The 13,609-nt window shown below is 38.1% G+C and overlaps 1 protein-coding gene and 1 pseudogene across 1 annotated transcript; both read left to right on the forward strand.

The window, feature by feature from the left end:
* The first annotated feature begins 1,710 nt into the window (after positions 1-1,710).
* On the forward strand, positions 1,711-2,749 carry LOC141845833 (uncharacterized). The gene has a single exon (XM_074733838.1). The coding sequence runs from the start codon at positions 1,746-1,748 to the stop codon at positions 2,514-2,516; it is 771 nt and encodes a 256-aa protein (XP_074589939.1). The 5' UTR covers positions 1,711-1,745; the 3' UTR covers positions 2,517-2,749.
* A 7,488-nt stretch (positions 2,750-10,237) lies between these two features.
* Positions 10,238-11,763, forward strand: LOC141824456 (pentatricopeptide repeat-containing protein At4g04370-like; annotated as a pseudogene).
* Positions 11,764-13,609: the final 1,846 nt, after the last annotated feature.

Here is a 13,609-nt window from a genome sequence, read left to right on the forward strand (position 1 = left end):
ATGAGGAAGTAAATTAGAAAATTAGAATTGAAATTAAATATTCCAATCGATAAGTTAGAATTGAAATTATATTCCGAATGCGAGTTCAATCGCTAAATCCAATTAAAAATTTTTAAATAATACATCAACCTTAAAATTAGCGACCGTCCTACATTTAAATAATACATCAACCTAAATTAGCGACCGAAATACATTTCGATCGCTAAATTAGCGACCGAAATCTATTTCGGTTGCTAAAGCCCATTAAAAAAATATTGATCCCAGATAAACTCTAAAATTAACAACCGATTTGTTAAATCGGTCGTTAATTTAATAACCAAAATTAAATCGGTCGTTAAATTAGCGATCGATTAGCTATCGGTCGCGAAATTAGCAACCGAAATTCAATCGGTCGCTAATTAACGTCTGAAAAATAATCAGTCGTTAATTAACGACCGATATTATAAATCGGTCACTAATTTAACGACCGATTTAATTTCGATCGTTAAATCGATCGCTATTTAAGGTTATTTTTGTAGTGAAGCTGAGTTAGTCCTATTATTTTGGTTGCATGTATCTTCTCTTTTAACTGAACCTCCTGAAGGCTATATCAATATCTTAAATCATATAAAACAAAGATGCATGCAAAATTGTATCTTTGTTTGACATCAATTGTTGAATTGTTAGTTGTTGGATTGTTGTCTCCGGTTAGTTGGACTTCAACAACTTGAGGATTATGACCACAACAATTGTTAGTCAAACAATGTTTAGTATTATATCATCTTAATTTAGCTGGTGAGATCTTCATATAACTGTGATAATTCGACTTTCATCAGTTTTTTCTTTGAATTATTGGTTCGATAATAAAAAATTAACGATCGAAATTAAATTCGATCGTAAATTAGCGACCGAATCTGATTTTCGGTCTAATTCGATCACTAAAATTAGCGACCGAAATCCAATTCGGTCGCTAAATTTAGCAACCGAAATCTAATTCGGTCGCTAAATTTAGCGACCGAAATCAAATTCGGTCGCTAAATAGCGACCGAACCGGAGAAGCGATCAAGCACAGATCGTTCCCGGCGAACTGATTACACCCGTAGGCTATCACAGGGGAAAGCAGAGGAAAGAGTAGCGAGGGATGCATCGTTACAGAGGAGTTCCGATTGGACCTCCGAGGGCCTCAGGATGTTCAAGTCCATGACAGAGGACTTCTGATTGGAGCCTAGTGTCGAGCACTGGGGATGCATCGTTGATCTCCTCTGCAAGGCCGGGAGGCTGGAAGAAGCGCTGGGGTTCGCCAATATTTATTTTCATTATTTACGCTTTATGATTAAACATAAATATTTGATTAAAGTTACATAAAAATTCACAAGTTGGAGTTGTTATTTACATTTTAAATTAGTTTATTTGAGTTATTTTCTAACTATTTTTTATTTTACTTATAAGTGATGTATAAACTAAGAATTTGATCTAAAAAATAAAAAAAACTAATCAATTGAGTTTTATAAAAAAACTAATTAAAAAAGATTTATTATATATTTAGTGGAAAGTACGTATGTATTCCAGCGGATCAAACTGAAATTTTACATCTACCGTGAAAACTTAAGACTCCATCAGTCACCGTTCATCACACCTTTTGGACTCGATGATCACCGTTGCTTAAGAGGTATGTTTCTTTAAAAGTATCTCAACCTTTCATCGGTCTTTTCGCTCATATATTTAGGTTGTGCTCGTGTTCTCTCCGCCCCTCCGCCGACAGAGCCATGGCCGAAGAAATCCCCGTCTCATCCGTCGCCCTCGCCAACGGCAAGAACGAATCCAACGACAAAGAGTTCCCTGATGCTGTCGCCCTATCCAACGACGAGAACGAATCCAACGACAAAGAGTTGCCTGACGCTGTCGCCCTGCCCAACGGCGAGAACGAATCCAACGACAAAGAGTTCCCTGACGATGTCGCTGTTGAGGAGGAAAATACCTCTGATAAGGACGCCGCGGCGGCGTCTAGAGACCGTGGTGCCGCAGATGAACTCCTCATCAAGAAAATCGAGGAGGATCTCAATAAGAAGCGTCTTGAATCCCATAAGATCCACGACGAGTTGCAGAATCTCCAAGCCGAGTTGCAGAATCTCCTTAACATGGCATCAGCTGTTGGAGTTGGAGTTGCGGTTGGGGATGTCGCTGTTGAGGAGGAAAATACCTCTGATAAGGACGCCGCGGCGGCGTCTAGAGACCTCCTCATCAAGAAATTCGAGGAGGATCTCAATAAGGTGCGTCTTGATCTCCATAAGATCCACAACGAGTTGCAGAATCTCCAAGCCGAGTTGCAGAATCTCCAAGCCGAGTTGCAGAATCTCCTTAAGAGGCGTCTTGATCTCCATAAGGAGCGCGAGGACCTCAAAACCAATGAACGAGTACTTGGCATGGCATCAGCTGTTGAAGTTGTTGGAGTTGCAGTTGGGGTGCTTGCGCTTGTGACTCTTGCGCTTGTGACTCTTGCGCTTGTGACTCTTGACCTTTTCAAGCAATTGGATTAGAAGGTTGGGGCGCTTGGGACTCCTTACGAGCACTTAGATTAGTTTTCTCCGTTTTCTTACTCTAGTAGAGTTTTTAATAAATCTTATGTTTGATCTTCAATTCTTTCTTGCTTGAACTACATAGGATCCTTCTTATCATATATGCAATGCTGGTTGTGGGTTTTCATTTTAAAACTATATTCTGATTCATGTATTTTAGCGCTAGCTACGCATGTGAATCTTTGAATTTTGAATATTTTCTTTTTAATAAATGCTTGGCTTTCTTTCCTTAAATGTATTGTATTGTTGCTTGTGTAACTACTAAAGTTGTATTGTTTCTTTTCTTAGCTATATCGGTAGATGTCTAAATCTTTCTTGTGATCCTCAACATCATCATCAACAAGCTGAGTTAGTCCTATTATTTTGGTTGCATGTATCTTCTCTTTTAACTGAACCTGAAGGCTATATCAGTATCTTAAATCATATAAAACAAAGAGGCATGCAAAATTGTATCTTTGTCTGACATCAATTGTTGGATTGTTAATTGTTGGATTGTTGTCTCCGGTTGGTTGGACTTCAACAACTTGAGGATTATGACCACGACAATTGTTGTTAAACAATGTTTAGTATTATATCATCTTTTGATTGATTACCTAGCAAATTAATCATACCTATATTGTAAAATCAACTCTGTGAATTGTATCTTCTCTCGTTTTTTTTTTGTGATCGTGTCATTCTTCAATATTTCTTGTTTAGATCATATCATTGTTGAACATAAATTCCCTTGTTAGTCCATTCATGAGATTGCCATTTAGTCTTTCTCACTTTGTTGATGGTTTTAGGTAACTGTGTGTTAATTTTGTCATCTCTTTTATTAAAGGAAAGAACCAAATTTAAATTTTTATAGTGTTTAGGGGGTTTTGAAATATTACAATGACTGCCCTCTTCTTTCCCTCTTCATCTTTGAAGGAGCATTGCTCGCTTCTTAATCGAATGACCCCTTTGTGATGTAATGGAAATAATCCATGGAACATGATTTCTCATGAGAATTTATTTGTGGATGTTAGGTTTGAAGTTATTACTCATTTTATATGGGGATAACATTCTTTAATGTCCTGAAAGAGTTGCATTTGAGTTATGTATCTCTTGATAAAATGGAGATAAAATGTGTTATATAATTTGATCCAAATTTGAATGTTAGAGTCTTCAATGGATTGGTCAAACAAATGTGTTTGCATGGATTTGATACAAATGTGTTTGCATCTCTCTCCCAAGCTCCCTTGGGCAGTAAGAGGAAGGATAGTGTATAGTGTACTTCGATTCTCTTGCAGGGCATATCATACGCCTTTCATCTTTCAGTATTTCCTAGCTTCTACATCGTTAAATTGGTTGCAGATTGGCATGATATCCTTGTGTGAGACTTCTCCCACTCCTTGAATTTGTAAAGTACATATTCTGAATTACAAAGTAATACAAGGAAAGATGAATACAGGAGTGAGAGACTCGTTGTTTGAACTAAGTAGCCAACAGAATGAAGGGGATAAGGAAATTGATACTAAGATTGAAGACCAAATGATTTTTGTACATGTAGAAACTAGCGAGTTAGATAATCAAGAGAACTAAAGATGAGAACAATAAGAAATATAGTTTATAAAATACATGATCGGCCAACAAAGTGCTTTTGCCTAAACTTGCAGAGTAGATAAACAGATTTTAAATGTCAACATTTTCTTGTTAATCCAGATGCATCAAAATTATGACGATGTAATCACAAAAAGCTACCAAAGATGGGTTCTCCATGAGTGAATTTTAGTCCCCGATGCAATGGTGCCGCGGTAGGATATCTAGATCGTCTCCTAGGCACCTGCGTGTTTGATCCCCAGTTACGGTGTATTTGCAAAAAAATTTCTCCAAATGGAGAACGTAATTAAAGGATGTTGGGCGTCTGGGTTGGCCGCTGCGTGCGCTTCCCGATTTACCTTGGTAGCCAATGGAAAATTTTTGTGAGGACGGGCCAATCACTCTCAGAGAGAGTCAATGAGTTAATTGAGATTTATCATTTTTTTTTCCATGAGTGAATTTTAAGAATGCCAACATTTTCAAAACTTGTAAAGCAAGGTGCCATAGGAACAAACAGATCCAGCAAAGCCAAGGGTTAAGTGGTCAATGAAGATCAAAAGAAAGAAAATTCTTACGTCGAATGCAGTGAATTTCAACTCGATTGATCCTTTTAATTGCTTTCTCAAATCCCTCCAAGCAAAGCCAAAGGTTAAGTGGTTAATGAAGATCAAAAGAAAGAAAATTCTTATGTCGAATGCAGTGCATTTCAACTCGATTTATCCTAATGGTCGGTGGAAAATTTCCATAGGACCGGACCGACCATCCTCAGGGATTGAGTCCATGAGACTGACTGGGATTTATCATTTTTTTTCAAATCCCTCCAAGCAACTGCATGCGTTGTCTGAATTGTTTGGAATCATTAAGCTTCGCTTTGTAAATATTCTTCTACCAAAATAACTTGAAATTCTCATGGTACGAAACTGATGAATCAAAAAGTAGTTGAAATTGTTAAGTATTGATTTTTTTAAAAAATAAATAAATATACTAATAATAAGAAAACGAATTAAATCATTAAATATGAAGTGAGGGATCTAAATTAAAATTGGCGAACTAAACCCAATTGATAGATACAGAAATAAGAATTATATTGATTCAAATCGGAATAGATTTAGATTTAATTTGATTAAATTATAACTGAATCTGTATAACGTTTAAATCAGTTCGGTCGGTTTAAAATAAGAAACCTTCTCTCTTCTCTTGTTTTTTTTTTTTCTCTCCGTGCACGCCGTGACACCTCCCTACGCTGCCTCACCATACCGCCGCCCACCCTTCTCCATTTCCTTTTCTTCTTCTTTCTTTCTTTCCCCCCTCCATTTCTTCTCTTCTCCAACAGCAGGATCTCTCCCTCTACTTCTTCTCTTCTCCAACGGCAGAAAAGAAAAGGGAAATCTCTTCTTCAATGACAGAATAGAGAGAGAGAGAAAAAATACAGTAGCCTTCTCCCCTTCTTCTCAAGTATAGCAGCAACCTTTCCATTCCCTTTCTTAGTTTCTTTTGTGGTTTTCCGACCAACATCAACTACAACAGCAGCCATCGGAGTCTCATTGAAGCTTGTTGTGGTTATCGTCGGAACTCGCCAAGGCTACTAGTAAAGAGAAAAGATTTTTCCCTTTCTCCTTTGCTAGCTAGCAACCTTCTTTCATTTGCAATCTTTACCTGCTGGCATGGTTGCCTCTTGCGACAGAAGCAAGAAACGCAGCTACATCCTAAAGCCTTCTTTTCCGGCAACCATAACCATCAGCAGAAGGTATATTTTTTGTTAATCGATTTGTAGTTAGGATAGATAAATAATTAGATTATGATGAAGGTTTCATATAGGAATGAAAAATATTACGAGGAAGCGAGATCAAAATTGATTATTCGACTTCGAATTGTAAATAATGTTTAGATTTTTTATGTTATTTTTCTTATTGGATAATACTGTAATTATTTGAGTTATTTTGATATTACGAATAGATACTGGTTTGCGTGGAGCACGTTGATCTACTGACACTTGAAGTTTAGTAGACACAAAAGTGGGTACATTCTGTCTTTAACTCTAATATTTTCTTGTGCATGAATAAAAAAATAAAATGGATATATATGTATATATTATAATTATTTTAAAAAGAAACATGGTTAAAAAAGGGATTTAAATGATAGTTAAAATACCGAAACATGGTTAAAAATAATCAAATCATTAAAGGGTAAATAATTAATTTATTTTCTATTCACACATGAGTTCAATTGGGGATTTAAAATGGGAAAGCGTATTTTCAAAATTGAATAGATATTCTGCTGATATATGTCATTAAAATGCTTGATCTTTTACTTCTCATATTGTTGATATTGCATCTGGTTGATACTTATCCTTACTTTCAAATTTTTATAATGATACCTAAATGAATAAATAATGAAATTTAATTTAATTTGAGTTGGTCGTTTAAACCAAGTCGAGTAGTTATAAATTATGAAAGTAATAATATAATTATGATAAATGAGAAAAGATATAAAGTGAATTGATTGTGATACAAAAATGATAAATATTAAAATGTATTAACTATAAGCTTAATTTTTATACCAGAGTTTTATACCAGATCATTAGACCGTACACTTGAGTAGTAGTGGTGTGATGTTGCCCTCATTCCAGAGCACTTGACCGCCAACATATTTTTGTGGTAGAGCAGAGGTTGCGGTCAGTGGTTATCCTGTCTTCCACCGGTGAGGGCTGTTAGCCTGTGCAATAGATAACGTATGCGACGATATAATCTGTCACGCCTCGGGAGATGGCTGTCCGAAAATTTCGGTAACATCTCCCTTGTAACAATTGCAATTCCCTGAATACAAATATGTCATAAGACATACATGGCATAATAAGGTCTACACGGCCACAATCCATACATGTCAAAAATACATCAAAAGTATGAAAACTATGTAAATAAGGCTCACACGGCCACAACCAATAAATATAACATGCACACTAAAACCAAAAACATGAATACGAAAATTCATACGACATAGAATTAGTTCTGAAATGTAAATACTGATAACATAAACAAAATAAACCAAAAAGAGTCGAGGTCATCTCGATAGAGGACTAGCAGCGTGACTCTCCAGACAGACGTCAATCTGAAAAGAATAAAAACTAACGGAATGAGTTCAAAGAACTCAGCGGATATCTAGTACACATGTATAATAAGTTATCTAGCAATAATAATCATGCCAGTACAGTAATAAATGCACACTAAAACTATGAGAAACTGTACATACCAGAATCATCTATACCAAGGGCACGAACCATGCAAATAAATGTAAGGTCGCCAAACTAAATGATAAGACCTCCCTGTATGTGCATGTCAAACATATGCAGCCAACAAAATGCAGCAATCAATAATAGATGCAATCCATGCAGTATGCACATGATGCAATGGCATGGTCACCCTTGACGCTAGTTAGCCACCGTCATGACAATGGTGAGGTCGAATGGGTAGGGCTATGACAACTGTGCACTCTGACATCACTGCTTCTGCGTGACCGAGTGGACACGATGCTGGCGGAATACACCTATCCTCCTATCCCAAATCATAAGGGAGAGAGTACAACTCTCATCTCCTCGTCTCACAGTAAGAAAGTGGGATCCTTGTAATGCTACCATGCTGCGATACCACTACTCTTGAGCGGTCTTGACAGAGCATTTACACACACCCGTGGGTCATTATATTTGACATCCTCATATTTCTCGTTCAACTAAATGACATTCAATTATTCAGTTTACATCAAATTTTTCTCTCTTAAACTCGGTATTCCTAAATGTACAAATCCATACAAAGCTGCTGTAGTGAGATGATGAGTAGCAGCATGTTGTTGCTTCACGAGGCTTGAGGAACCAGGGACCTCGGTATGCTTTTGTGCAGAATTTATTTGCAGATCCCAGTCCTACCAAAAGCTTGTCCGTGCATGTCTGTCTGTAAAAAGATGCATGCCATTTACGATTTGCTGAAACTATTGCATTCCAAAAGTAGAGAAAAGGCTGGATTTTGTTTATGTATAATGAGTGTTTCTGAACAAGGCAGCAGAGTGATCGAGGTTCGTTGTGGCCTAGTCGATTTCTCTCTCTCTCTTTTCTTTTCGATTGTTTTATTATCTTGTTTTCTTTACGACATAAGGGTCCAAAATGATGGAAATCAAAGGAGTTGCCCTTCGATAGATGGTAAATTACATCGTAATTTATGAAAATAGATGATAAATCTATTGGTAATCTGAAATCGAAGTTACAGTGTTCTCATAGTTAGACAAATTCCAATTGTTTGCGACGAGAGGTATGACAGCGTTACCGGCGTGACTATTATGAAGCTTATGTCAGAATCGAGTCCAAGAAAGGAAATTTTTAGAGAGAGTTAGTGCTTAATGGACAACAAAATTACCGTACCTTTAATTTATTTCCGTGGATCTTTATATAGACACAGATGAAAAAAAAAATCTCTACATAGTCTACCAACTGATCGTACGAAGCGCGGTTGCAACGTCAAATGTGATAATTATTGGATCGTACTTTTGACACTGTAAAGTCATTAGTCAGGTGTCATCTATGCGAGTTGTCAGATCACTGTCCAAGTGTGTGATTTGTCAGAGGTTGAAGATGCATTGTCGATTGTCACGAATAGCCGACTAGGCTTCTCGAGTTCGAATGGAACTGTGTTGGATAAAGGCTAAGTAGTCTGGTCCAAGAACGAAGCCGAGTGTTCAAAAAATTATCCAGGTCCGAGTGAAATGATATAGGATGAAAATTGAATGCTTAGAGCAAAGACTAATTGGAAGCGAAATTGAGTGCTCGGGAATGGAAATTGACGGATAAGAAAGTGAGATCAAGTGCTCGAAAATAACTCAAGGAGGGGCATTTGGTTGAGGATTATTGTTGATAATCTAACTATCTGTCTAATGTTATAATCTTATTTGGTTCAGGTTATGATCGATTCCCAAGTAATATAGTATCCACTACATTAGAAAATGGGTAATAACTCGATAATATAATTACCTTAGCAGCCTAAGATTTTTTACGATATTGAAAATTAACGAAATAATTTTTTTTTATTTTTTGATTTTAAAACTGAATTAATTGAAATATAACGTGAAACCTAATTGAAATCGAGTTCATTAATTTAATAAATTTTAATTTAAATACTTCTACATTTATATAATTTATTTTAAATTAAAAATTATATTTATTAATTTACTAAATTATTTTATTAATATATATAAATTTATTTTAAATTTTCAATAATAAAATTAATAAGCTATATTTATTAATTTAATGAATTATTTTATTAAAATAATTATTTTAATAGATTATTTTATTAATATATATATACATTTATTTTAAAATTTAAAAAATTAATTTAATGAATTATATTTATTAATTTATTAAAAATAGATAAATTTATTTTAAATTTTAAAAATTATTAAAAATAATATTAATATTATATTTATTTTTTATACATTATAATTTATTATCATCATTAATATTATTAATTTAATTTAAAAATAAATTCAATCAAAGATAATATAATAAATAGTAAATTGATTATATTTTATTTTTTAATAAATAAATTAAAATAAATAATATTAATTTATATTTTATAATTTTAATTAATTATAAATAATTATAAAATTATATATGATAATATAAAAATCAAGAGTGCTAAAGTTGAAAAGGATCAGCTGTGAGGTAGCCAACCTGAGGAAGTCACTCCAAATCGCTGGATTGAATAAATCAGGCTAGAGCTGAAGGACTTTCAAACTTCGTGGAACGGAGGTAGCCAACATGGACGGACGGACCCGGATACCATCGATTTACGTCAGTTCGATTAGGTTTGTTTATAAAAAAATATTATTCTCAGTTAGTCGTATTGATTTAATCTTGGAGAATGACCGATTCAGTCTCATGAAAATTTTCCATCAGCTATCAGGATAAATCGAGAAGTACATGTAACAATCAACCTAGATATCTAGCATTATTTGATTGCGATCCTTATTGGAAAAAAAATTATTGTAAATAAGTAGTAGTTGAGAATACCTCAATTTGGTTTGTTTATAGCTGAATAAGGTTTCGGTTCCCGCGTCGCGCATCGGATTCGAATAATTCAATGCAACCATGCGGTGGCGAGTGCGGTCCCACCTTCTCCGCCCTCCTCGCCGACTACCGGTCGCTGCTAGCCCGCGCTCTGCCTCCTCCTGCCCGGGCCTTCCCTCCTCTCCTCCGCGCCTGCTCCGCCTCCTCCGCTGCCGGCTGCCACGAGAGGGCCTTCTCATTCCTCCGCGACATGCGCCGGAACGATGTCCGCCCCAACTCCGTCACCTTGCTCTCCATGCTCCCGCTCGACCTCGTCCCTCTGCAGTGCCTCCAAGCCTCTGTCTTCCGCCACGGCCTGCAGTCCAACCTCGCCCTTGCCAACGCCTTGGTGAACGCCTACGGAAGGTGCGGCTGCGTCGCGCTGGCTCGGAAGCTGTTCGATTCAATGCCCGAAAGAGATGTCATTTCCTGGAATTCCGTTCTTTCGGGATACTCTAAGACCGGTCGCGTCCGCGAGGCGTTCTATTTATTCGGCGCAATGAGGAACGAAGGAATCCACCCGGATCGTTGGACGTACGGCTCCTTGGTGTCTTCCATCACCACCAGCGATGATGGACGAAGAGGAGCAGCGGCATTGGCTCGCTTGGGCAAGCTAGTTCATGCGGCGTTACTCACATCTGGGCATGGCCTAGACGCCCACATTGAGACCGCGCTCGTTGGGATGTATTTAAAGTTTGGGGACAACGACGAAGCGTTTCTTCTCTTTGACAGCTCGTCGGACCGCCGGGACGCCATCTCGTGGTCCGCCATGATCACGAGCCTCGTACAGATCGACAGAGCAGACAAGGCGTACCTCTTCAACCTTATCCAGTGCTTTTTCAGCTTGCGCGCAGTTAGGGTCACCTAACGTCGGAGCTTCCATCCATGGTCATGTAGTCAGGCATGGTTTGATCCTGGATGTCGCCGCTCAGAACGCGCTCATCAGCTTGTACGTGAAGTGCGGCCGATTAAATCAGAGCCACCACCTGTTTGAGATATTGACTGAACGAGACGTCGTCTCCTGGAATTCGTTGATCTCTGGCTATGCTCAGAACGGACACCTGGAGGAGGCTTTCTACCTGTTCGATGAAATGCGGGCGGCTTCACAGCGACCCGATGCCATAACCATGGTTTCCCTTCTCCAGGTGTGTGCCTCGATGGGTGCGCTTCACCACGGGAGGTTGGTCCACGCCTTCACGATCAAGCACGAAGCAGCTCCGTCCATCTCCCTCGACACTTCTTTGGTCGACATGTACGCCAAGTGCGGCGATTTGGGAGCCGCTCTAAGATGCTTCGCGTCAATGCCAGAGCAGGACCTGGTTTCCTGGGGTGCGATCATCGCAGGATACGGGTGCCACGGGATGGGAGACCTGGCTCTTAGGAGCGTACAGAGACTTCCGCAGCAATGGAATGAAACCGAACGGTGTCATTTTCCTGGCCGTGCTCTCGGCTTGTAGTCACGCCGCCCTGGTCTCCGAGGGCCTCAGGATGTTCAAGTCCATGATAGAGGAGTTCCGATTGGAGCCTAGCGTCGAGCACTGGGGATGCATCGTTGATTAAAGTCTTTATGATTAAACATAAATATTTGATTAAAGTTACATAATAATTCACAAGTTGCAGTTGCTATTTACATTTTAAATTAGTTTATTTGAGTTATTTTCTAACTATTTTTTATTTTATTTATAAGTGATGTATAAACTAAGAATTTGATTAAAAAATAAAAAGAACTAACCAATTGAGTTTTATAAAAAAATTAATTAAAAAAGATTTATTATATATTTAGTGGAAAGTACGTATGTATTCCAATGGATCAAACTGAAAATTTACTTTTACCGTAAAAATTAAAGACTCCATCAGTCACCGTTCATCACACCTTTTGGACTCGACGATCACCGTTGCTTAATAGGTACGTTTCTTATATTTAGGTTTTTTGCTCGTGTTATATCCGCCTCCGAATCAAAAGATCCGTCAGAGCCATGGCCGAAGAAATCCCCGTCTCATCCGTCGCCTTCGCCCTCGCCAACGGCAAGAACGAATCCTACGACAAAGAGTTCCCTGACGCTGTCGCCCTGCCCAACGGCGAGAACGAATCCAATGACAAAGAGTTCCCTGACGCTGTTGCCCTCGCCAACGGCGAGAACGAATCCAACGACAAAGAGTTCCCTGACGATGTCGCTGTTGAGGAAAATACCTCTGATAAGGACGCCGCGGCGGCTGGTGCCGTAGATGAACTCCTCATCAAGAAAATCGAGGATCTCAATAAGATGCGTCTTGATCTCCATAAGAAGATCCACGACCTCAAAGCCGAGTTGCAGTATCTCCATAAGGAGAGCCACGACTTCAAAGCCGAGTTGCAGAATCTCATTAAGAGGCTTCTTGATCTCCATAAGGAGCGCAAGGACCTCAAAGCAGCACTTGGCATGGCATCAGCTGTTGGAGTTGCGGTTGGGGCGCTTGCGCTTATTACTCTTAACCTTTTCAAACAAAAATAGAATTGGATTAGAAGATTGGGGCGCTTGGGACTGGGACTCCTTACGAGCACTTGATTAGTTTTCTACGTTTTCTTACTCTAGTAGAGTTTTTAATAAATCTTATGTTTGATCTTCAAATCTTTCTTGCTTGAACTACATAGGATCCTTCTTATCATATATCCAATGCTGATTGTGGGTTTTGGGGAGCCTTGGCGCAACGGTAAGGTTGCTGCCATATGACCTAGAGGTCACGAGTTCAAATCCTGGAAACAGCCTCTTGCCAAAGGCAAGGTAAGGCTGCGTACAATGGATCCTTTCACCGGACCCCGCATGACGGGAGCTTCGTGCACCGGGCTGCCTCTTTTTTTATTCTGATTCATGTATTTTAGCGAAACAACCTTTACTGGTAGCTAGCTACGTATGTGAATCTTTGAATTTTGAATATTTTCTTTTTAATAAATGATTGGCTTTCTTTCCTTAAATGTATTGTATTGTTGCTTGTGTAACTACTAAAGTTGTATTGTTTCTTTTCTTAGCTATATCGGTAGATGCCTAAATCTTTCTTGCGATCCTCAACATCATCATCAACAAGCTGAGTTAGTCCTATTATTTTGGTTGCATGTATCTTCTCTTTTAACTGAACCTCCTGAAGGCTATATCAATATTAAATCATATAAAACAAAGAGGCATGCAAAATTGTATCTTTGTCTGACATCAATTGTTGGATTGTTGTCTCCGGTTAGTTGGACTTCAACAACTTGAGGATTATGACCACGACAATTGTTGTCAAACAATGTTTAGTATTATATCATCTTTAGCTGGTGAGATCTTCATATAACTGTGATAATTCGACTTTCATCAATTTTTTCTTTGAATTATGTCCTAAGAGATAGTGTCTGCATATTTGCCCACATGTTTCATAATGTTAATGAAAA

The sequence above is a fragment of the Curcuma longa genome, chromosome 1, assembly GCF_044706935.1.
Source record: "Curcuma longa cultivar G26 ecotype Majalengka, Jawa Barat chromosome 1, ITB_CL_G26_1.1, whole genome shotgun sequence".
Taxonomy (NCBI): domain Eukaryota; kingdom Viridiplantae; phylum Streptophyta; class Magnoliopsida; order Zingiberales; family Zingiberaceae; genus Curcuma; species Curcuma longa.